Source organism: Amia ocellicauda, chromosome 9 (genome assembly GCF_036373705.1).
Source record: "Amia ocellicauda isolate fAmiCal2 chromosome 9, fAmiCal2.hap1, whole genome shotgun sequence".
In the NCBI taxonomy this organism is placed as follows: domain Eukaryota; kingdom Metazoa; phylum Chordata; class Actinopteri; order Amiiformes; family Amiidae; genus Amia; species Amia ocellicauda.
The window spans coordinates 39,275,267-39,299,983 of NC_089858.1; the positions used below are offsets into that span (position 1 = coordinate 39,275,267).

General features: G+C 40.4%; 1 protein-coding gene across 1 annotated transcript in view; it reads right to left on the reverse strand.

Moving 5' to 3' along the window:
- Nucleotides 1-1,457: 1,457 nt before the first annotated feature.
- Nucleotides 1,458-24,717, reverse strand: part of pdlim2 (PDZ and LIM domain 2 (mystique)) — a 60,137-nt gene continuing 36,877 nt past the window's right edge. Inside the window, exons 7-10 of the mRNA XM_066714462.1 lie at nucleotides 12,858-12,970; nucleotides 5,174-5,313; nucleotides 4,583-4,694; nucleotides 1,458-4,220 (exon numbers count right to left, since the gene is read on the reverse strand). Of these exons, the coding sequence (XP_066570559.1) occupies nucleotides 4,028-4,220; nucleotides 4,583-4,694; nucleotides 5,174-5,313; nucleotides 12,858-12,970 (558 nt within the window). The 3' untranslated portion in view covers nucleotides 1,458-4,027. The remainder of the gene's footprint in view (nucleotides 4,221-4,582; nucleotides 4,695-5,173; nucleotides 5,314-12,857; nucleotides 12,971-24,717) is intronic.

Genomic DNA, 24,717 nt, shown 5'->3' on the forward strand with positions numbered 1-24,717 from the left:
TGAATGGTCGTATTTGAGGTGTAGCATAGTTTAATGAACCTGGACAGGAAGAGCTGTAAGCAGAAAAGGCAACAACTATAAGACTAATTTATTCATATTTAAAAGAAAAGAAGCACTATTCATCCAAACCCTGGGTGGCAGAACTGCATTATCTAAGGTAAATATACAGTGTTGAGACAACACACAAAAGGATGGGTTAATTAACCACCATAATGTTTTCAAAATCTTAGGAAAGTCATCTATTATGAAGATATTTAAAAACTAAACATACAAAAACATTTAAACAGATGTTACAGCTCAAAAAGCCTCCCATACTGTTCAACAGGTTCAAACAAATCACACCCCCAGAAAAAAAATTAGTTTTAAGTAAATCAGCACCCGTATAACGCAGTCATGTGCACCCCCAGCAGTGCCAAGCTCTGTCCCGCAGGGTTAAAGGTCACGTATGTTGACTGATATCTGGCTTTAATTAGAGCTCAGCTGGAATGAAAACCTGTAGACTTCAAATGTATTCAACTGATCTGAGGACAGTCATTTGAGGATGCGATTACTTCATATAATTAAGAGATATTTTTAGATATCACACTTTTATATAATTTAACAAACAAAGAATTGTTTGATGTACTTTATGGTTATAATTATTCATAATCAATTGGCTGAAACCACAGTTAATACGTTCTATTATTAAAACCTAGCAACCAATCAATCTATTGTTGACAGTGACATTTTAAAGAATTGCAGGCAAGAGATTAGACACTTTGTGAACAAATTGGTACTGTGTTTAGTTCTGTAGTTGTGTCATAACATCTCCGTTTGGTGCACTACTACTACTAATAGTGTAACGACAACTCAAAGCAAATTATGACAGTGTCAACCTTGTCAAAATTAGTTTGACAACAAACTCCAGTGTGTGCTGTACAATTACAATACACCACAAATGGGTATCCTGAAACGTATCCAACACAAAACTTGCCGATTAGTTGTCTGCATATTGTCACATTGTCTCCCGTGTAAAGCCGTAACATTTTTCAAACTTTTTTTTTACGGAAGTCAGATTAAAACGGCCGCATGCTCACCCTCACCCACATGGCTCGAGCTGCTTAATCACGTTACGTCAAACACGGACAAATGACGTCATTTGCGTAAATTGAGGGTATGGGTAGTTCACGACAAATTCATTCAAACAAATACTTTAATGAATTTTGTAATCTAAACAAGCTGTAGTGTTTATTGATGTATGCTTGCATTAATGTATTTATGCATTGAAAATATTACATTTCCAAAATGGCATTGATATTGATATATGAAATGTGTTTCATATTTATATGTAAGAATTTGTAAAACCATGTTATGTTATGAGACTGAATAAACACATTCAATTCATCATCATCATAATAATAATAATAATAATAATAATAATAATAATAATGTGAGAAAAAATAAACCAGAAATTAAGATACTATGAAGGACTCCTTTAATATCATCCCCAGCATTGACACATTGTTACCTAGCATGAGGTACAGATTCAGTACACCACTGAACACAACCCTATATGTACATCATAAACTTGGGCTGATATGCTCACAAATGTCTACTACTTAGCAGAAGGCAGCATGTGAAGAGCAATACATTAATCCTTTGCTCATCTCAGATCCTGTTATTGTATCTTTTTACAAAATCAATTTCAATTCCATTCAGACCAGAAGGAAAATCAAGCATGTACTGGAATTAAACATTCTAAGCACAATATAACTTATAAGGCATTTATGCACACTTTGAAATTCTTCAGATACACAGACAACATTAAATTAAAAGAAAACAAAAACAGAAATGGGCATACACTCCAAAAAACAAGCATTATTTTCAAAAAAATCTAGTTATGATTTCTACAGCTTCTGGGAAGTAACAATCTCCTACAGCAACATGTCACTCAACTGAACCATCACAATGCCTGGCCACTGGCTGAGGGACCGGTTTATTCCACTGGTTTGGGCTTCACCCTGAATTACACATGTAATACAGGATGCCTATGTATTTGTACGTATTTGCTGTATTTGTAACTCCTCATACAGTGCCACCCAAACTAGGGGGCCCTGGGGAGCCTTAGATATACAGTTGGGGCTCCTGAACATCATTTCACCCAAATATCAGCTACAGACAAACCAGCTCTTCTCAAAGCAGGATGGCCTGCACCCATCTTCAAGCGCCGGACATTAGGAGACCTGGGCTCAGTCTTTACAATAACAAAGCAGCCAGGCAGTGTCAAGTTTGAAAACGAGTGCTTCAGAAAATCCCTTTGCCAAACAGAAAAAGGCCCGTTTTCAAAGGCAATACTTCAAAGGCCTTATTCCATCTTGTCACCCGAACCAAGGGATGACTTCCATATACACACACACATACACACACACAATCTTTTTATACAGTTTATCCCACATACATTGCCTTCATCCATATATATTTGTGTACAATTTGAGAATACTACTTTTAAAATATACAAATATAATAGTACAGTTTGATTACTGTAAAAAAAGAAAAAATCCTGTATTACACAGAGAGAGAGAAAAGGTATGAATAAACAAGACCCAATGTGTTACATTTTCTTCACCCCATTGGAAAATAATATTGCTGGATATTTTGTATTTTACAAATATTTTGAGCTCTTAAAGAAATATATTTAGATATATTCACAAAAAATAAAAAAAGGTAAATATTTTTCCCTTGCTTCTCAAAAATGTAGATGTAAATGTTGGCAAGAGCAGTCATTTATTTATTTTGCTGGGAAGAATACAATATTCCAATGCTTCCTTTACAGGGATTTATTTAGCTTACTATTATTCTGCTTTTAATTGATTCTTATTTTATTCTCTTTTTGATTAGATTTGATCTTGATTCTTCTGATATAATGATCTGCCTTGGTGATGAGATATATATAATTAAATCTAAAGAAAAACAATGGAAAACAAAGAAGAATGGAACCAATGACCCATTTGAGAACATTTAAACAGCTGCGGCACTCTTTTCAGAAGCAGCGCTAAAGAAACAAAACCGTGGCCATGAAGCATTTATAATGACGCTTAGAGATGGAGTTTACAATATCTTTAATTCTAGCATTATCTGCAGTGTGTGCAATTTAAGTTAACATAAAACAGTAGGATCTGCTGGAAAATAATACAACTTAGAAATATATAACCCACTTTAATTACCCAAATCATGTTAACTTCAGTTTTTCCTGGGTGGAAAAGAATCCTGCAGGGACAACACTTTTGAAGTAAAAGTAACTGTAAATTCAACACCTAAAAAGTATGATTAAATATTAAAGGTATGGATGTGCATGTATGAATCCAAAGGAATGACTTCTGTTCTGGTTATTCTCAATGCCGACTACAGTCCTAATTATGGACAGCTCAAGTTAATAAGATATGTGGGGCAGTTGGGGGGATACGCTGGTGGTAGGGAAAGGCAAAGTGTGCGGTTGTGCAGAGTGCGGTTACCGGTTTGGTATGAAAATGTTAGGCTGCACGACTGAACCGTTTCATGTTGCATCTGACAACAGTTTTTTTCTTGTCATTAATTGGGGGGGGCGGTCTTGACTTCGTAACAGTCAGATGCTTTTAAAGATAAAGCAGTTGGAGTTGGATTTTCTTCCACAGAGAGACAGTAAATGAGATTTAATTAAATGAGTTTGTGCTGTGGTGATCTAACACTTGATTAAAAAAATTAAATCAGAAAGCAAATTTGTGGTCTAAAGAAAATAAATCTCAAAAACTGGGTTGCTAGAGAAAATTGCAGGACTATATGGAGGGCTTATGGAATTAACTGAAAAGGAAACTTGAACTAAAATGACATTCTACTATTAATAAGTCTTTCTTGGGAACAATACGAAAATCATGACGGCTTCAGATTGGTTCAACGGCAGGCAGGTCTAACGGAATGGGAAAACAGCACGACCTCTGTGGGGATTCACACACACCGAGCCCAGTGCCCTCAGCCTGCCTGGGGCTGTGAGTCGAGTCCAGCAGGCTCCTCTCTAGTGGCGGGGGGAGACGGTGGTGGGCTGGGCCCCTGGGGATCCATGGTACTTCTCCCTCGCGTGCTTCTCACAGAACATATCGTCACCGAACCAGAAGTGGCCGCGCATCTTCAGGTTGAGGCCGCACTGAGTGCAGGTGTAGCACTCCGGGTGCCGGTACCGGTCCTCCACGATGCGGACGGCCTGTGTGCTGCAGAGACATGAGATGACACATACAGGATGACACAGCATGAAGACATGTGCGCTGCAGGGCAAAACTGGCAGCGCCTTTATTAAAGTGGACACTTTCCTTAAACCTTTAGGTAATCCAGTGAGACATACACATCACAGAGAAATAGAAATATCACATAGAAAATCTATTTTTGCACAGGCTGTTAATGGTTTGGTCAAACTTAGTTCATAAGAATGAGAGTGAGAATGCATGTTGCAGTTTGTTTTATCATCACACGTCTCCGAGTTTGTAAAGAAACGGGCATGAGTTACATTTGCCAGTCAGTAGGTACATCACTGTTAGAGTGGAACAGTAAGGGATGCTGGAAGCTGGTTGCTTACACAATGCTGGTGCCGCACTTCTCACAAGTGTGGTACTTCTGGACCCCGGCCACCGAGGACACTGGCTTGGGTTGGATAGGGGCCAAATTCCCTGGAAACCGCACTGCAGCCTCTGCAATACAGACGCACACAGACAGCAATGAGTGAAAATAGAGAATCTTCACTGGGGAAAAATCACTACCTTATAAAGCATCACCTTACAAAGTTTATATACACAATATTTGTTCCTTGACGTATTACTTTAAAATGAATTTATATACATTGGTGAGGTCAGAGCAGGTAATTGCCAAACGTGGATATCAAGTTACAAGTTAAGGCCATTTAAGTGAAGAATAAGAACAGATCGCATAAGGAGTAATAGAAGGGGGCATCAAGGTGGGGAGAAGAGAAGTTAGAAAGTCCAGGAAAGTGCGAGTGCCCTAGGAGTGCCATATTGTTCAGAAAGGGGGGGTGGCCCTGAACACAAAACGAAACATGCAAATACTTTGTATTTGCGTTATTCTTTTTGTGTTTTGCATTTCAGGGTTTAGCGATTACAGGTGCAGCCAAAACAGTCAGTCATCGGAGTGGAGGTTGTGTCTGATTTCTCACCTTTCTCATCAGCCTCCAGGACCTCCTGCAGCATGCGGAAGGTGTTGGACTGGCGCGGCGCGGCGCGGGACTCTTTGTTCTCCTGGATCATCTTGTAGACCTCTGAGTCGCGGTCAAACTTCTGCATGGCCACTTCTGAGCTGCCAACAGAAGGGGAGAGCAGGTTAGCGCAGCCATGCCTCTCACTGCATCCCAAGGGGGGGCGGTCCTTTCAGAGCCCTAGCCTTCCTCCATGGCTCATTTTTTCTACTGCATTCAAATCTCGAACATTTCTCAATGGACGAATAGTCTGGGATTGTAAAATTGCTCGGAAATGCTCACTTGCAACCACTCTTATATTATCTTTTTTTTTTTTGTCTATATTATAAAATTGTATTATAGTTCTCTAAGCCATCTTGGTTCAATATGTATGCAACTATGTCATCGACCACAACCCGAGTGTCCATTGTTCCACCCAAGCCCTGGCTTTCTCAGTTAATCTAGTTACATAATCATTGTGGAGAACTGTAGCTTTCCTCTCAAAAACGTTTAACTCTTACTGTGTCCGGCACCAAGCATATCTCTGCATAGAACTGTCAGGAATAAGAACATATTTCTGGAAAAACTAGCAGATAGGTCAGTTGAATTAATGAAGAGCTGAAGGCCAAATGACAACCTGCCTTTCAGGAATGCAGCCATGGGGTAAAGGTTTCTGAGTAGGGATCATTATATGACCAGGCTTTTAACCAAAGATAAAATGGCATTTAAGAGAGCCGTGACAGGACATGTTGCTCCTCTTGAGCAGGTGCCCTGGATGCAACGGTCTGTTACCAAGGTGCTCCTGAACAATACTGTGTGCTTTGACGAGTCCCATCTGCTCCATTAACCTTTTCTGTTCCAGTTCAGAACTGAGGCGCCAGGAGGAATGGGCTAACATATGGTAAAGAAATTGCAGCACATAAGGACTTGTGAGGCATGACCTGCTATGAGGCGTGTTTTTAACACTCCCTTTCCTTTGGGATGTTAGCTTAATACACATTCAAATGGAGTATCTGGAAACCGTGACTGCCACACACCTATACTGCAGTCAACTGGAAAAACCAGAGAGGCCAGAGGCTGGGTTTAATATTTCATGCACATACCTTTTTGCTTTTTTTAAGTTTTGACAATGAATTAATACATTTTCCCCACAAATAAATAAACAGAAACCACAATTTGTATTTTGTGTGCAGTTTACTAAATCATCTAATTTCCCCCCCCCTTCACTCACCAACTATGTCATCTCTGGGGCTGTGCCAGTTCATATTCTCATTATATTTGATTATTCCTTCTAAAGATATTTAACAAAACATTTTTCTTTTTGAAAAATGTGTCTTTCTGCCACACGGGGGGAAAGATTATTAGGATTTCTTACATCAGGTTACAACACAAGGTCAATGCCACAATAAATTCTCTTAATGAATTGCCTAAGGGGTCTTGGAAAGTGGTAGTATGCCACAGAAACGAGATGGAAACCGCCTGCCCCTGTGTTTTTCTGTGTATGTCATGATCACCCTAGTGATACTAGAATTGTATTAATATTTACTATACGTCTACTCCACCTAGAACCAGTTGGTTTGCTTCTCTAATGTGCAAACGTATCCGTCACAGCGTGAGGAAGACAGACATTTTCACAGAATGGCATGCCTGGGTTGGGGCTGGGTGAGAGGTCACACCTTAAATCACCTGCAAACCAGTTCCACTACAAACAGGATGGATTTAAAGGGGGAAGGTCCAGACGGTGAACTACTCAGACAGGTCTGAATGTTCATAGCTCTGTCAAGGTCAAATTGTGCGTAGGGTTTTATGTCACTGGGAATCTATGAATGTGAGAAATGTGGATTAGACAGGAAATTGCCTTTTAAGAAAAACACTCCAGACTCTTTTCAAAGGAAGCTATGTCCCAGATAAGCCTTGAGCACAGCTCCATTAATCTAGGTTGCTTTACAGGGTGAAAATATACACAATTATTTTGCAATGAATTAGATTAAATTATCAGCAATTTAATTCTTGCTTAGTAACATAAGATTTCCTATGCTATACCCTGACAGTACTAAGATTAATACAATACATTATTAAATACCTTTGAGGAACTTACGATAGTCAAATCCAAATGCTATTAAAAGTGCCATATTCAATGTAAACCACAGGAGCACACAGTTAAACATCTGTCAGACCCATGTACTGATCAAAAACAACTGCTAAATGGAAAGTAACTTTGAGAATGAAGTTTGGAATCTGAAGGTATTAAGAAATATATACAAATATTACCTGAAATTAGGAAAACATTGGTTTTATTATCTTGTGCAGATATCTTATTTTAAAGAATTGGTTGAGTGAATTATTCAGTGAAAGAGCCATTTAAATTTTTGCAAACAACCTTTTTCTTTTTTAATATTAAGATCGTTTAACACTGACTGAGAATAGTTCATAAAGAATGCTGGAATTTACTTACTTTACATACATTTACACTTATTTTTGTATTATTAGTTTTTCCCCCAGTGGGAGAGAAGCGGGACAACTGGCTAAAATGCATAGTACAAACAATAAATCAACAAATACCATGATGAATAATGTCATGATTACACCCAAGCCCTGAAGACAATAAGGTTCAAACAACAGCTAGCAGATTAGTTTCTCTTTCCTCAGTTCACTGTGGTCAGGAAAACCAACAGTGTAGCTGTGTTTGGGAAGTTTGTTGTTAATAGAGCGTAAAAATGCTTGCATGCCGGTCTGTTCACAACCTGCAAGAGTGACAGATGCTGATTGCTAACACATGTACGCCCGGCTCCCCTGCACGCGCCTTCAGCTTGCAGCAACGTGCAGGCCATTTGGAAAGGTTTAGCACTGACGGTGTGGTGTATGTTCCTGACAGTGAAGATCACTGCATCAGACCCTGAGAATGTCTGTTTGAAGTTCACTCAAGGCATCTATCCTTGGGAGTGCCGTTAAAAAGCGATTACTACACTGCATTCCAAGTTGTTTTCACTTATAAGACCTTTTCATAGATTTGGAAGCTTTTCAGTTTCTCTGTCTCAGCAAACGTTGAGCATTTTGTGATCTTTAAACAACTCAAATAATGGAACGCAGAACATCTTCGGACGGACCAAGTCATGCGTCTTAATTGAAGGTTCTGTGGTTGGGCCGGGTTTGATTTCTGCATGCTTTTCCATTGTTTCTTCTCATGAGCTCATTCTTCTGAACTATCGCATTACAAAATACACTAGTCATTACAGATTTATCCCAGCAACTTGCAGACCTACAATGAATGCAATGTTTTTAACCGCTTTTTCATTGCCTGAATTTTGCATAGCTGGTACGCACTTAAGCACATGCTAAAATCGGTGAACATTGCAGACATTGTTCAGTGACGAGATAATGCTGAATTACAGGGTTGGGGGGGGGGGGGGGGGGCAGTTTGAGGTAGTTCAATGACAGCCTGGGTTATATCTGGTAATGATTAACTGCAAGCACAATGCACAAACAAGTAAAGGTTTACCGACACCTTTCCGTAAAACTCCCTGAGAGGGTATATAGAAATTGGGGCAGAAATTGTCTCATCTGGTTCTCTAAATCAGGAGTGAATTCCTTTTTGAATAAAACCCAACAGAACAGACAGCTTTTCAACAGAGGAAGTGACGGATACAGAGAACATTATAAAGAAACTACAATGACAATCAGTATGGAGGCAGCAAACCAGAGTGCACAAGCAGCCATTGTCAAAGCTGCTCATTTTAACACAGCAGAGCTCTGTATACAGGATAAGCACAGTATATATATTTCAGAAATCAACATCTGTCCAATTTTGGGGCTTGAATCTAGCCTGTGCCGCCTTGTGGATTGGAGATTGTAGTTGTTGGTGAAGAATCAATCAAGTGGTGTCAGGGTGGGGTTGGCTACTTGAGTTGTCCCTTTGACTCTGAGCACTGTGTTTATCTGCTGCTGTCTGTTTGTTCACCAACACTAAAGCCCCAAACTTTAGGGTCTAGACTGAAGTATGAAAAGAGGCAATCAGCCTGGTGTTTTTGTTGGTGTATGTGCGTATCCATGTGTGTGTGTATGCAGCTGTGTTTGCCTCTCTCCCTCAGGGTAGTTTTGGAATGCCGAGGTGCATCAGTTTGCATCAATTTGAGTATTTGCAAAAGGAGAAACTTAATTTCTGATTATAAAAAAAAGAAATTATTGTGTGTGTGCGAAGAAAGGTGCTCTGATTCTGTTCCCTTGGATTGTTCCTAAAACACTAAAATTAAAACCTGCTGTTCTTGAATTAGGGAGAAAGAAAACAGAAAAAGGAAGGAGAAAAAAAAAAAAAAGACCCGACACTGCTATAGCAATTCGAATACACTCTTTAAGCACATTTCAGCCCAAAAGCACCTTTAGTGGGGTAACTTACTGTATATACATTGGTTTGTAATCAAACAACAACAAAGTGGATAGTTTGTATATCAGCTCCAATTGATTTTGAAATAAAGATGAAATGAAAATGATCTCGTACAAGGAAAACAGTACATTTCAAACGAGGAATAAACATTTCCAATCGGATTAAATTTAACCACAGAAACCAAGCAGATGTTTCTGTTATTGTTTTGTAACTTTAAAGAGATTCACTAGACAAGCTTTTTCCAATATACAACTTAAGATTTTGGAGCACTGCCTGTACACTGGCTTCAGCTCAAATTCAACTACTTATATAGCTCCCCTACCAAAAAAATCTACTCAACTCACCTTGAAGCTGAGAACAAAGGTAGAAATTCCTGGGGTGTTAGCTCAACTGAGAGCTAACTACTAGAGTATCTTCTGTAGTGCTGGAGCAGTATTACACACACACACACACACACGCAACTGATCTATCCCAGTCATGAGAAAACAGAGAACAAGGCTGGCTCAAAGGTGTGCCCGTAGGCTGCTTGTTATTGGCTGAGAGTTTTGAGAGGCGGCTTCAAAGACAGCCCGTGATTGGCTGGAGAAGGAGAGTGCTGTTTTTGGGGGCTTGCATGCGTGTGGGGGGCTGTGGAGGTGGGCGGGGGTGTGAGGAAATATAGGAAATATGGGCTGCAGCATAAGCCCATTAGGGTGACAGAAATGGGCAGTTTAGGTGGCCTTAGTGTATAGACTTGTCTTACAGTAAATACATCTGCTGGATTCTGGAGTGTTTTATGCAGTTCTGTCTGTTAAATAGGGCTACAGAAGGCAGGAGAGAAATAGCATCCGATAGGTGTCTGTTATGGAAATATTGGGGGAGAGGGAGAGAGAGGTCTACATACAGGAACTCAAAAATAAATCTACTGTTTGTATAAGGACCGTTCAATGTGACAGCTGGAGTTGGAGACTAGGTTATGTATAAAAAAATAAGAATGTATGGTTTTTGAGAAGCAGTGGTGTAGCCAGTGCATATTCTCTGTGGTGCAGGGGCTACTGGGAGAATGTGCTGACAGGGGCACATTCCTGCTGCTGGAGCTGGGAGGAGGTGTGACTGGTCTAGTGTGCTCTGCTGCACAGCCTGCAGCCACAGAAACATCTGCCAACCGCAGACTGGGCAGAGAGCGCGCAGCCCGGCCACAGCCGCAGTGGTGCCGTCGGCTGACCGCGCTGCACACTGGTCAGCAAAGTACTTTGGTCGTCAGTGTGACTGAAAGGATAAGCAGCAGGATAAGGGCTCTGTTTGGAAGGGAAAAGTCATGAAAGCTGAATTCCTCCTTAGCCTCAGAGCCGGTAGAGACTGGGAAGCAATGGTGTGATCTTCAAAGATCATTTAAGCCAAATGGAATGCTGTTGACAGCTTGAGCACACCAAAAGGAGAGGTCCTGTCTTTTCCTTTATTAATGTGACAGAGAAGCAAGTTGACTTTGCACTTCTTTCAATGCAGATTTACTGAACAGAAACTGACAGGCAGCGATTTATCCAGTATATGGATTTGCCCTACAATGCTCGGGGTTGACCACATTCTGTGCAGCGGGAGTTTGAGGTTTCTTTATTTTCCCCACATTGTAAAAACAGTCAGTCTTCACTGAATTCAGGTAGGCACTTCCAATGGAAAGAGTTAATTGAATCAGTGTTTTGGCACAGAAGATAAGTGAATTTTATTAGCAGTGTTAATTGCTTCTTAAATTTAATTGCAAACTATGTTACCAGCTCAAACATTAATCCAGCTGCACTTTCCCGAAGAGATGCGATTTTCTCGCTCTAATTACACAGAGCTGCCGTCACTACCAGATTTTGTGTCAGATATAAAGAAATACATAGACAGGAAACAGAGAGGTAGAAATTATGGTTGTCATTTGTCAAGAGCATGATTTAATTTGCAATGGGAAAGGGCGTGAATCTGAATGAGCAAGAACAAATTCCGAAAGGCTTCGATAAATTCATTTGCAATCCTTTTAGAGCGTAATTGGACTGGTATTGTCTGGGTGAGACATTAACAGACAAGAAGTGGTTGTAGTTCAATGTCATGTTCCCCTCTGAGAAGAGGGGTGAATCAAAAAGGAATGTACTGCACTGGGGCTTCAAGCATATGCCTTTTATTAATGCTTTTCCTGGAAATGTTTTGAACCGTTCAGGTCGTTGACTAATCCATTTTGTTTCTTATTGTGTTACCCTCCTATAAATATATACATAAATACATACATAAAAAGCATTGGTTTTCCCCTCTGTGAGTGTCAGTTTTTCTCTCCTGAGTGCCAAATGGGTTATTTATTTACTATACATCATGTATACATTGATCCTCTAAAGTTCTTTGCGTCTAGTGCTTTACAAAGTGTGCATTAGCCAATGAAGAGCGATTCCTTGATTGGTTTCTTTTTATCTGTGCATTGCAAGAAATTGGAGCCACCAGAGCCTTGCTTGACCATACAGCTTTCCTCTCTATCACTGGCCGAGTATAAACAGTATCTGAGGTTCAAAGAGAAAAGGTGTCTTTTGTAGGTTGGGATGTTGAGTCTAGAAACTTCGTTATTACCAGGCTTTAACCAAGATGCCCCCAGCGATGGGCAATTGGCAAGTGCTTGGCTGAGGGTAGATTGGAGGTCAGCCAGGGTTTTCTCAACTTCCTTTGCATACATAACCCCCTGTGGCTGAGCGGCAGGGCTATCAGTAGAAGCTGCATCGGTTGGCCACTTGCCACCTTGGCTGGGTTTGTGCAGTGAGCACGACATGTAAAGTAGTGGGAGCCCTGACACTTCACGTTCTGCAGGTCTTCATAATAATTCACTGATAAAAGGGTTTGTGATGGTGAAATGAGCCGATTAAGAACAATAATGGCCGATTCCACGTTTTAAAGAGAAAAAGTGATGCGTCTTTTGACATCTGCCACTGAAACACAGCCGGGCAGAGGCAACTGCCAGGTCAGTGGGTGATGCTTTGGTGATCCAACCTTTGTGAAATACTTGCAGCTAAAGAGTGGAACACCACACACCCTCTAGGAGTTTACTTTCATGCCAAAGATATATCAGAGTACAGCAAGAATTACAGAGTATACATTCATGCACATATTCAATTACACTCCCGGGTTCGCATCCTGAACAGCAATCTTGTCTTGGACTTTGCAACAAAACAACCCATAATTTGTCTAGGTCGGTTGACTATAAATGCTAAACGTGACTTGGTTTGGGGTTTAAGAACAAAGTAGATTTTCAATGCTGCAGTGGAGTTTGAAGTGGGGGTGTCTTACCTGCAGTGGGGAGAGATGGGGAGCTCCCGGTCCACAGGACTGTGAGGGGAGTAGCGGCCGGGCGGGGTGGGTGTCCGGGACACAGAGTTCCTCCGAACATCTTGGACAATCTCCTAAAAATACAGCGTAACATTAGTGCCACCTCGCATTGGCCTCATTTCAAGTCACATTTCACCACACAAAACTGGATCTTGGTTGAAGGTCATATCACTTCTTGTAGATCTTTTCTGGGATGGCCAATTGATATGGGAGTCAGGGATTGTCAGCTTTAGCTTATACTGCAATTAGAAATTGACTCCCCTCCAAAACAAAGCTGAGTCAGAAGCTCAGGGTCGCTCTGTCAAAATTAAAAGTTTCTACTCTGCATGTTACCAATTTTATTTTATACATGTCACACAACAGGTCTGGCTTAATGGTTTATTCTGAGCAGATACTAACCAGCTCAAATCAAGATCAACACAGACGACTTGAGAGGGAAGACTTTCAGTTGTTACGCAGAAAGTGTTAAGAACTATGGCGCACAAGCATAATATACATTCACAGAAAGCTCTTAATTTCACAGTAAAATCTCTATTTTCTCAGCTCAGAATACAACTTGAAACAATGCATGAAAACTAAAAAAACACTAAATCATAAGATCATGAAGTTAAATAACCCACTTTCTCTTGTTCTCTTTTTTTAAATAAAGCTCAGCTGGGCTGGTATAATTAAAGCCAATTTCATATATTCAACCTACTTGGGTATCATTCTCAGATTCCCTCACCACTCCTTGTCACACCCCTCCTTTTCATTTCCACAAAAACAGAAGAATCTTGTACATTTGTACAAAGTCATTATCTGCGAAGTAGATTTCCTTTTAATCCTTTACTTTATTTGTTTTCCCCGTCAGTCAGAAATCTCATAGATTAGTAAATATTTGAGGTTTCAGACTAGGGAAAGGACCACTGTAATGTTTTTTCCCACAGAGCCCACAATCCATTCCTAAATATTTCCCTAACATCACACTTTTGGAAGGATATATTCCTGTCAGTGTTTGTAAACACATTAAGCAGTGGGGTCTGATTAAACAGGACGTTGTCAGGGGCAGGCAGAGACAGCCCGAGTCGAGCCCTGTCGACAGGAACTCCCCTCTCAGTATTAAATCAATGGGTGCGGACAGGACAGCCCTGCCAGTCTTCAGTCCAGCTGGCTCATGTGTGGACATGCAGTGCTGGGCGGAGTGAGATGGGAAGCAGACAATTAAAAGCAGAGAAGAAAACAGGTGAGGGAATTCAGGTTGAACAGAACGTGGATTGTTGTCAGATCAATCTGACAGATCTACTCCCTGAGGGGGATACAACAATTTGCAGGAGTGCCGAGAGAACCATGCATTAACACACTGGTTGGGAGATGGGCGAGTTTAATTTATTTTTAAATAAACACAGAACGATTGGCATGATTGGGAGAGACTGGCTCACACCTGAGAGTGCAGCATTCTCTCTCACTACCCCCAGGCACACTGCCATGCATAGTGGCATGAAGTACCCATCAAAACCCTAAGTGCTCTCACTGACTGTTAAGTACTCACTATAGCACTAAAACCACTGTCAGGCCTCCTTCCCAGTACAGCTTAACTGAAAAACAGTTCAACTTCTGCGTTTGATTTACAGCTTTTGCAATGACTTATTCAAAGAGAGAACAACAACATTTTGGGGTGAAAAAAGTAAATATATGGTTTCTTTGTTTTTAAAAACACAAGAGTGGTTAATGGACAGATAACATTTCACTGATCACCTTTACACATAAAACTGAATAGGTCTGCAGCTCTTTAGTCAGGGCTCTCTTCTACCAACAGGGGGAGTACAAGTAATTTGAACCACAATGCTGTTCAAATGGGACACTAAAGCATTCAAGCATTTATTTCACTTAACTATTTTCATGCTTAAAGAGGAGATATTCTTGCTTTTGACAATTAACTTTTAAAATCAGAAACCTTTAGTAGATTAAAACAATCAAAAGCCTTAAATACTAAAAACGGGAGGTTCATTTTTGCGATGGTAAGAGCAGGTGGAATAATAAGCAGAGGACGCCCGAGTCCCAGAGAACAGGACTGTCTATACAGAAAGCATCTCATTTAGTTAATGGCTTCATTCAGCTTCTATACTATGCATATATACTTAACGTACCCCCAAAGGATCATGTGAATTAGTATGTTATAAACGAAGTACGTTGTAATCATATCACGAAAATGTTGCAGACATAATTAGTTAATATATAATAGAACTACGAAGCTTAACTGCCAAACATCATGAGTTTATTATATAAATGTTTTTCGAAATTCATTTTAGAAACAATATTAACAAACAGCATAAAGGTATACAGGTATAATTATAATAATCTGTAAACTCCACATAAAAGCATTATACCGGGTTTTAACACAATACTTAAATGCCAATTAGTTGTGTAGTCAATATCCAAAGTTTAAAGAAATTAATGTTGGAAGCTTGAAAATTTTTTTTGTTTTGTTTATTAATTATTTTTTTTAAATCAGTGCTGAGTGGTTTTCTTTTTGGTCATTCTTGAATTTCAGTAGTGGCCAGGAATATAGTCTGGTATATAAAAACTATAGGTTTTAAAAGTAATATATGCTGTAAACAATTCAATTTCAAACCAGAGTAATTCCTCACTGAAAGCCAGGTAATTTAGTCAGGACATGCCTTTCCAGTTTGTTGTAACAGGATCCGTTATAAGTGCACCTGTAGTCAGTGTTCAAGGTATCTGTACATCTCCTGAGGTTCAGGGATCTGTCAGGTCAAATATAATGACAGAGCAAGGCTTGGTTTTTAAACTTAAGTTTCAGGACCTATTCTAGTCTGCCTTGTAAAGAGTCTCGAGGCGTTTCCTGACTTGAGTAACTTGTGTGTTACTCACAGATTATCCTGCACTCTCCCACCATTAGACGCACGGTTTACAGAAACTTGTTTGAATCTTGCTAAATTCCTCATCATTAACACTTTCTGATTACAGAACACTTACGAACTCTTAATTGCATGGTTACAGTTGGGGAGCCGTCAATGTTTATTATTCGTAAGTGGGAAAAGGAAATGTAGACTTCTATGGAGATGGAAACAACAAAGACCCAATTACATTTTTTTGTTAGATGTAATTGTAGAGTCACCACAACACCACAAGAATGTCCTTGACTTTAAAAACATTCCACCAATCTGGCAACTTTGGTGGGATAACTTGACTCTCTAGGGTGCGAGATGGCCCAGGAGTAACAGATTTAAAAGGGAGGAGTTTTCCTAACAAAAACAGGTTTAAATTTTGTTTTGGCTATTTATTTATCTCAAAATGAACATTCACGCCACCAAGATGCCATGCCATTTATACCACAAGAGGGAGCTCTCCTCAAACTATACGGACATCAGTGGTCAACGCAATACGAGGCCAAGTAAAGCCAATCATCTGAAGAGCTGTTAGAATCGGAGGTGTCAATCTCAGGACCCAGTGTCTTCTGGTTTATTTTACAACTTGAGTAGTCAGATACTAATTTATTTCCTCTACTAGGCTTATACGAGATCATTCACATCATACCTTTACAGCAGATCACTTAAAATGTGCTGTTGATTCAATATCCTGCAAAAATGTTTCTGGAGCCTTGAGAGAAATAATAAATTAAGTAAATTAATACAACTGTTAGCTTTACTAAACAATTTGCCTTTCCTCCAGGTGTGTAATTTCACTTACAGGTTAGTTAGTTAAAATAATTGAGGACTTTCTAATTAAAATATATATTCTAACAAGGTCCTGTTGCATTCTACCACGTGTGATAAGTTTCCTAAGCTAGGTTATATAACAGATTTGCAGCATCCAAATTTAATTAAATAGTTCTTTTTTGGATGGACCTACAGTACAGTGGGTTGATTTAATATTAAAAGCAAATTAAAACAGACACCCTGAGGGTATTGAAGTAAATATGCACAGTACTGTATATGCTCATTGAAGGCCCTAAAAATGGGATCAAAGATACAGAAAGGGACATCCCCATTCTCCTGCTAGTATGTTTTCTATTGTACATGTTGCCAGCTTCTATAGTTTATTTCCATCAAAACAGTTTTGCTTTAAAATTACTCTTCTGTTGACAACATATTGCTAAACAGTTAAACAAAAAGATAAAATCTTTGGCTTAACAGCTTCTATTCATTGCGCACAGACTAATTTAAAACAAAAACTGTCTGGTTCTTTGCTTCAGGTTAATTGCTCTGTATCATCAGACTGCAATAAATATAGGGTTTTCTCATGCATATGCTTCACAAACCCTGCCAATTGTGTCTTTGCCATCACTGTGTTTTTGTGTTTTGCCACATTTCACTCAGACTGAATATCTCTATTTTAGGAGAGGAGCACACCCCACACCCTTCATCCAGGGAGAGGAAAATCGATCAGATTTCTTCAACAAATATAGAAGCCAAGAACATTTTGTGGTCTATCAGATGTAGATTTCATCAGGACACAGAGAGTTCAGCAATACTAATTACAGCTTTTGAAGACAGGTATAGATGAGCGAAAATAAACCTGGAGAGCTGGCAGTCCTACAAACTAAACTAAAAAGGCTGTTCTCTCCCATCTGATGGCGTTTTCTGCCTGTTTGTCCAAGTTAGTATTTGCAGGAAGTGACATTTTTAAACAAACCCAGTGTTTGAAAAGATTTCTCTAAGCTGACTGTAGTGGATAAATCGGGGGGGAAGCACACTAGTTACACAATGCTCATAAGCACTTGATGTGGTCACTTTTTTTTTTTTTTTTTTTTTAAGCAATAAGACATTGCACATTTAAATATGTCCCCCCATCTCATGAGATCATATGCACGATAGATTTATGAAGAGGACACACTTTACTGCGGTTTCTTGTGTAATGCAGACCACTTTGTATTTTGATTCCTTTACAGATAACTACGATTCAATGGCTTCAAAGACTCCATTATTAGTTCACCGTTGGTTGTATGTTAACTGTAATGCTCCTCGATGCATATGGTCTCTCTTTAGCACTCTTTGCAAAGCTTTTGAGTAGGTAGTCACCATGACCAGAGGTTTGGTTTATTGAGTCATTGAATCTGCTTGAAACTGATTTTTGAAGGCAAGATTGGAAAAAGCTGAAGAATAGAAAGAACTGCTGCTAGCAATTAGAAAGGCAGAACTTGGGATCTCAACTGTTTTTCAACACAGTCTTGGGAAAAACAGAAGAGAAATTAGTTATGCGCACGCCATTGCACACACATTCCTGTGCTTCAACCCAAACCCCCCACCCCACAGAAACTGAACCACTGACTTTTTATTCGGCCATTGTTGTGCATAATCTCTGTGCATCAGGGCTGGCAACCCCCCACAGACAGTACAGCCCTGGTGGATTGAGGCTTTGGGTGAGTCAGGCAGCAGGCAGGCAGGCGGCCTGTGATGTGGTCTGGCACAGAAGCTGCAGACATGACCCATGATTTACCACGAGGGCAGACGCTCCACAGAGCATTGCCATAAGTCTGGTGCCAAGGAGACTGGCACACAGTGGAGACTGCTTCTCAAAGGCCCTGCTTGCCATAGAGATTGAGCTCTACCACAATATAAAGCCAGCCCGGGTTCTGCCAAATCGCAAAATGCAAACAAACAAACAAATAAAAAACATGTTTGCAGGCCACGCAGGTTGTAGATGTGTAAAACCACACTGAAGCATTTACAGACAAGACTAATTTTTAAAATTCCAGGTTAGATGCAGTCTGACCCCTAATGATTCCCCAACTTTGAGGTGAGCGGGAGCAGATCGAGCCTCATCACGTCTCTCACAAACCCCGGTGGATTTTCATTTAACCTTTTTCTTGCCATCAGTGGTGTAGCTCTCAAAGTGCATTATGGGTGAATTTGACCACACACACCTTATTGTGATGTGTTGCAGTGCTGTGTGCCAAGAAAGAGAGAGAAACAAGACAGCATGCAACAGAGGTAACCCTGCAGAGGTAAGAGTGACTGTCCGTCACAGGCTATAGAAAACATCAATGTTGCACCCTATATAACACAAATGCATATTAAAATGCCTTTTCTTAACCTGCAGTCTTCCAGTGGAATCAGATTAATTTATCAGCTGCCAGCTTTTATGAAGACAAGCACCCCCTGCTGGATATTTTGAGATTGCAGATTGACATTTGCAGTTAAAATAAAAAAATATATTGCTTTTGTAACATGAACAGGAGCCTGCTTGATGTAAAACCTGAAACTAATTTAACTACTAGGTAATAAGAGGCTTAGGTTTGCCTCCGTTTTAATAGACTATACATTATTTTCTTTTAACGATCCTATAACCTTGATATTATTTGCCCTGCTGACTAATGGAATGCATTTAAAAGTAAACCATAAAGGTGGACGAATTATAGCCCAACAGCATTACATTACTGTATAACATTCGACCAGTGTACTGCAGTTTTACAATGCCTGTCCACAGCACAGTTTGCAGTCCTGCCCAGTGGTATACTATAGGTAGGAAGCCAATAACTGTTGCACCATGCTGGAAAGTCCACTGAAAGCTGCAGTGTAACCGTGACACCCACCCTCCTCACACTTCCCTTTCTCCCTCTCAAACTCCTAGAAGAGGAGATCCTGGCATAGCAAATGATGTAGGACTGATCAAACTGAATTCATACTGTACTGTTCAACACAATACCAAGCGTGAGCGATAATACAATGCAGAGATAATGCACAACGCAAGGATACAAAACTACTTCCTCAACCTCTAGAAGTGCAGTTTTATTCCGAACAGCCCTGATTGACATTCAAATTGGACATCCAGACCCTGGGAGTGCCCCAGAACCCTGAACAGTCTTGAATTGTGCTATTTTGATGCATTGTGATGTAATTTTCTGCCCTGGGTGAGCACCCCCACACCCCAGACTCATCTCACATGCCAAAGCCACAGGAAGAGCTCGGCTGCAGTTGTCACAGCAACGGCGCCCATGACTTCCTGTGTGTGTGATGCAGAGCATCCGTCGTGGGGAGTGGGGCAACACGGCCCGGCCAATCAGCAACTCGAAGACCGCATCCTGTTCTATACCCAGTACCAGCAATGTGCTAAACCAGGACTAACAGCATGGCCCAATTATTAGTCATATCGGTCATATCTTACTTTGTACATGAAATCTGCAGCAAACGTGGGATAGTATAAACTTAAACTGCAGCAAACTTCGAATTTTAACAGCACAAACCTGTTTCCAATTTTCTTCAGCTGGGCAATTCATTCATTTGCCTGCTCCATACCCATGTTGTTTCTTATAAGACTAACTTTTATGGTCACGTGCAGAAAATGAGAAACATTCTGCAGTAAAAGCTACAGGGAGGAACTATCTGGGACATGTATATTAACAGCATCAACAATTTAAATATCCAGCAGAGTCACCTGTCACATGAAGATGGAATAAACAGAAAATCCCTTTGATCGAAATATTTTCATTTATACTTCCCAAGGCACACTTTTGCAGCCAATAACTCAATTGTACTGCTCTGAATGTTAAGAGCAATAGCGGTGACAGAGAGATGAAATAATGGTTTCTTATTTTTCTTTGCCTCAGCACAGAACGGTTTGTGGCAGGAAATATGCATCTTAGGTTGTTCCCTGCTCAAATTGATCTAGCATATGTATTATGATGTTTATTTCAAGATAAACGATGTAATTATTCATGTCTGAATTGTCATTTGTTTTGTTGTCCATCAAGTCTTGTGCTATGCTTGACTCAATAGACTGTGTGTGGAGTAGATGCAAAGTCTATATTACAAGCAAAAGCAAATATGTGTTGAAACTTAAGCTAACAATAATGCACAAACAAGGTGTCTATGTAATGTATAGAAGTAGATGTAGGGACATAACCAAATCAGGCTCATACACACAATGAAGTCCGGTTTCACATAAATAACTATAGATTTGAGGTCAACATGCATCCTGAATTAAAGATCTTCACAATACTGAAGGGACTTTAATAAACCAAACTATACTTGTCAGCGATTTCTGCTATGTAATAGGGTTTCCACCTTCTCTACATACCCAAAAACAGACAACTGGAATCTTGCTTCACCAATCACACTGCCCGTCTCTTGTACCATGGCCACAGCTGGATTTTGATACAGATGGCATACATGGCAGGAGTTGGGATGGTTTTTATGTCCTTGAGAGTGATTTGGACTAGGCTTCCATTACTTGAACATTCACCTTTCTGCTTTCTATCTCAACCTCAGTGCTGCGTCAAGCATTTCAGATAGACCATAACAAAGAGGCTATGTAGTCTACAGCACCCCTGTCTTCGCAGGGGATAAGTCCACAGTTAGGTCTGAGGTGGAAAAAGCTGGTCTGCTTTATCAACAGAATGGGATATTGTACTTTTTTGGTTTCATATGGAAGGTATGTGGGCCGTATCCAAGTACAGAACGAAACACGACAGGCTTATGTAGTTGTTTGGGGGCACAGGACTTCACACGTATGCGTCAGACAGCCTGGGTCGGAGAGAAACTGCAGGGTTTCCATAAGAGATCCCAGTGCCAGCAAAGGAGAAGGCTTAATATATTTGCAATGTATCTGCCAAGACTGTATGAATCCAGGACTGTCATCGGGTTTCAATTGAGAGGCTTTTGGACAACGTTGCAAGCCTAAATTGGGTTCAGTTTTCTATGTTTGGTTAGAACAGGACTCTCAAATGAATGTTTTATGAGGAATTGTGGGGCAACCACTCGTTATTTTACAGACCATCTCTCCTGGAAATCTTCTGCTGCGCTGGAATCCTTTTTTATTTGATTTGTTTCGCTGGGAGGGGGGACCCATGATTGTAACCCAACCCTCTGTACAAGAGTTTTTATTAACCCCTGAAGAGAAAAACCTGCACAATTCTAAGTGCCTGCAATCACATTCCAGTTACGAGCACTTCTCGCAAACCCAGTCCTAGAAATACGAGCTATACCGCCATGGCAAAAGTAGGTCCACAACATCTACACTATTACTACTGCCCCTGCAATCAGTGGACTGGTCATCCTTTGTGTTCGATCAAATGCTGAAGTGCTCAGCCACCTCAAAATAAGTCTATGGGTTCCCATTAAGCTTGGTTTTCAATAGAATACAATGAATATAGAGTGATATATCGTGAAACTGATATTTTCAGGCACGTACTAAATCCTACTGCAAGAGTACCAGCTTCAACCAGGACTGGATCACCACAAGTCTGTGAATTATCACCTACATCATTGACTTCCTCTCTACTAATGCACCTGCCTACAATGGGTTTTCCTAGCGTGTTGGTCTAGTGTTGACAGACTTCTTATTTGGGCAGGTTTCCCTTTGACTGAGTGCTCAGGAGTTTTCGAATCCAGTTAGTGAACATTGGACAATACAGGTTTGATCTGCAAAGCCATACATGGTTCAGTTTTGACAACTAGCATAATAATGCAGGCAGAATCGCACTGTTTTTCCCTTTTCTCTGTTCCTTACCTTTTATAGAAAACTATGTTCTATTATGAATTTGCCCCCATCCGATTCAACACCACCCCAGTTGAGTACAGAGTTGGCCCAGGGCATGGTGGCTATTAGTGCCAGGTTACACTGAAGTTCTGTCATTAAAGCCCAGCTAAATCACATAGCACTGTTTGTGTTGGAAAAGCAGGAAACTATGGGAATGCAGTCGATGAAGAGAGGGAAAAAAAAGAATTGACGTGCAATTATTCTTCATTCCTTTGGCTGGCACAGGGAGGAAGCCTTGATTACGGCTTCATCCAAACTGTAATCACATTTCTAAATAACCCTGGGTCATCAGACGGCAGGCAAACACATGAGGAAGTGAAACACATTATAAATGGTCTGACTGAGGAATACAGCTATGGAGAACATTTCTGAGCACCCTGTTGAAGAATGCGGGCCGTGCAAACTTCAGTCCTTTTTTTTCCCCAAGGATACAAGGAAGGCCGTTTACTAAATATATAAACTTTGCAGCTGCTTTGGCATTCCCTTAGACAGTCTGCATTGTTACTCGCTGTGAATCAGAATGATTGGCATCGATAATCCATTACTGGAAGACGCAAAAACCTGGTGGCCAGAGGTGTAGACCTCATGAAAAAGAAGATAATAAATGTGATCACGGTGGTTTTTCTTATGTCTGCCTTTGATTGCTTTGTTAATTTAACTACAACCCTAACTGCCAAGGTGTAACATTCCCCCTTGCGTGTCGTTCAAAAACACCCACATGTCCGAGAGGAGTATTGAAGCTTTTGTTCCACCCCAGGCCCTGTTAACCTGTAAGCCAGATCCCGAAGTCAACTCTCCTTGGAGGTTTTCCACAATTGCTCGTTACAATACATATACAAAATATAACTCTTAAAGTAAATTTACTGTATGAAGTAAATAAGGGACAGGATACACCATTCTAACCCTCAGCTCCTGAGGATTGTCAGCGGCTACATCAGACATCAAACAAAGACCTATTGCTGATGGGTGTGTAAAGAAAGCATTTTACTTATTACATGTGCATACTGTATGCATCACTTACTCTTGATGTTCATATTCTACTGCCCTGGATAAGTTGGTATGCAAGTTGACAGAATACTCCACCCTTTTTTGCCCCCCCCCCGCCACCAAACACACAATCTCTCCAACACATACACACACATATAAATAAATAAATATATTACAGGGCAGACCCACCCAGCAGTAGAACATTCGCTATTCCAATTACCGCATAGCGTGTGGAGCAAATATGAATCAACAGAAGTCTTTTTAACATGTGGCGCTGGGAAGAAGATGAAGGGGGAGGAGGGGGTTTGGGGAGGGCGAAACATTTAATTCCAGTGCCTTAGGGTGCTGAGGTTTGTGGAGATCCAAAATAAAAAAGCACAAATGCCCCGTCATGTTAAAAGGATTACTGTGTCAAGTGTGCGGTCTTTATGAGCAGTGTGTAAGTGCTACATTTGCTTTGGCTCCTTTGTCAACCACCCCCCCCACCTTCTGAAAGGTTTCCATTTCCATGTCAGCCCCCCCAAGATAAACCATTACATTCCCCCCCTTAGATTTGATTCCAATTCAAACGCACAAAGAGCTGCTGCTTTTGCAGCAATGGTTCAACAACAGGATTTCTATTTAGATGCTGGATCTTCAGATAGCTAATACTCCCTTTCCATGTATTATTAACAACAATAATATTAAACAAATATATAATAATAATAATAATAATAATAATAATATATATATATATATATATATATATATATATATACACACACACACACACACACACACTTTGCTAAATACATTTCGTACTTTCACACTCTTGGAATCAGCTAATGTCACTGACCTGGTTCTATCAAGTAGAGCTTAAAGTGCACAGATGTCATTTCAGGTGTGAGCTTTGAAGCTGGCTGCAGAACAGAAAGTGGAACTGCATTGTCAGCTGGAAAATATGCAATTCCTGACTTGCAGGTACTTCAAACAAGTTCTTGCTGGGTACACCCCTAAATTGTGGGGGATAGTGCAGGGATGACCATGTGTATAGGATATGCAAGTCCGGCAGGAAAATGCAGAAGATCCAAACTGTCCCTTTAAGTCGAAGATGCCAAGGCTCATGACTCGGTGGAATGATCGTGGATACCATCCCAATTCATGGCATCGCAAGACAGGATATGAGGTACAGAATAAAATAAAACAAAAAACCTGGCTTCCACTGGCCACACAAATAAACAGGAAGCTGTTTTTGTTTCTTAGCGAAGGCATCTGCTTCGGGTAAAGATGGCTGGGGGAAATTAAAACACTTGAAAATCCCCCTGGGGAGGAGCAAAAAATGTTTCTGTGGAGCTTCCCCGGGACTCAGATGCCA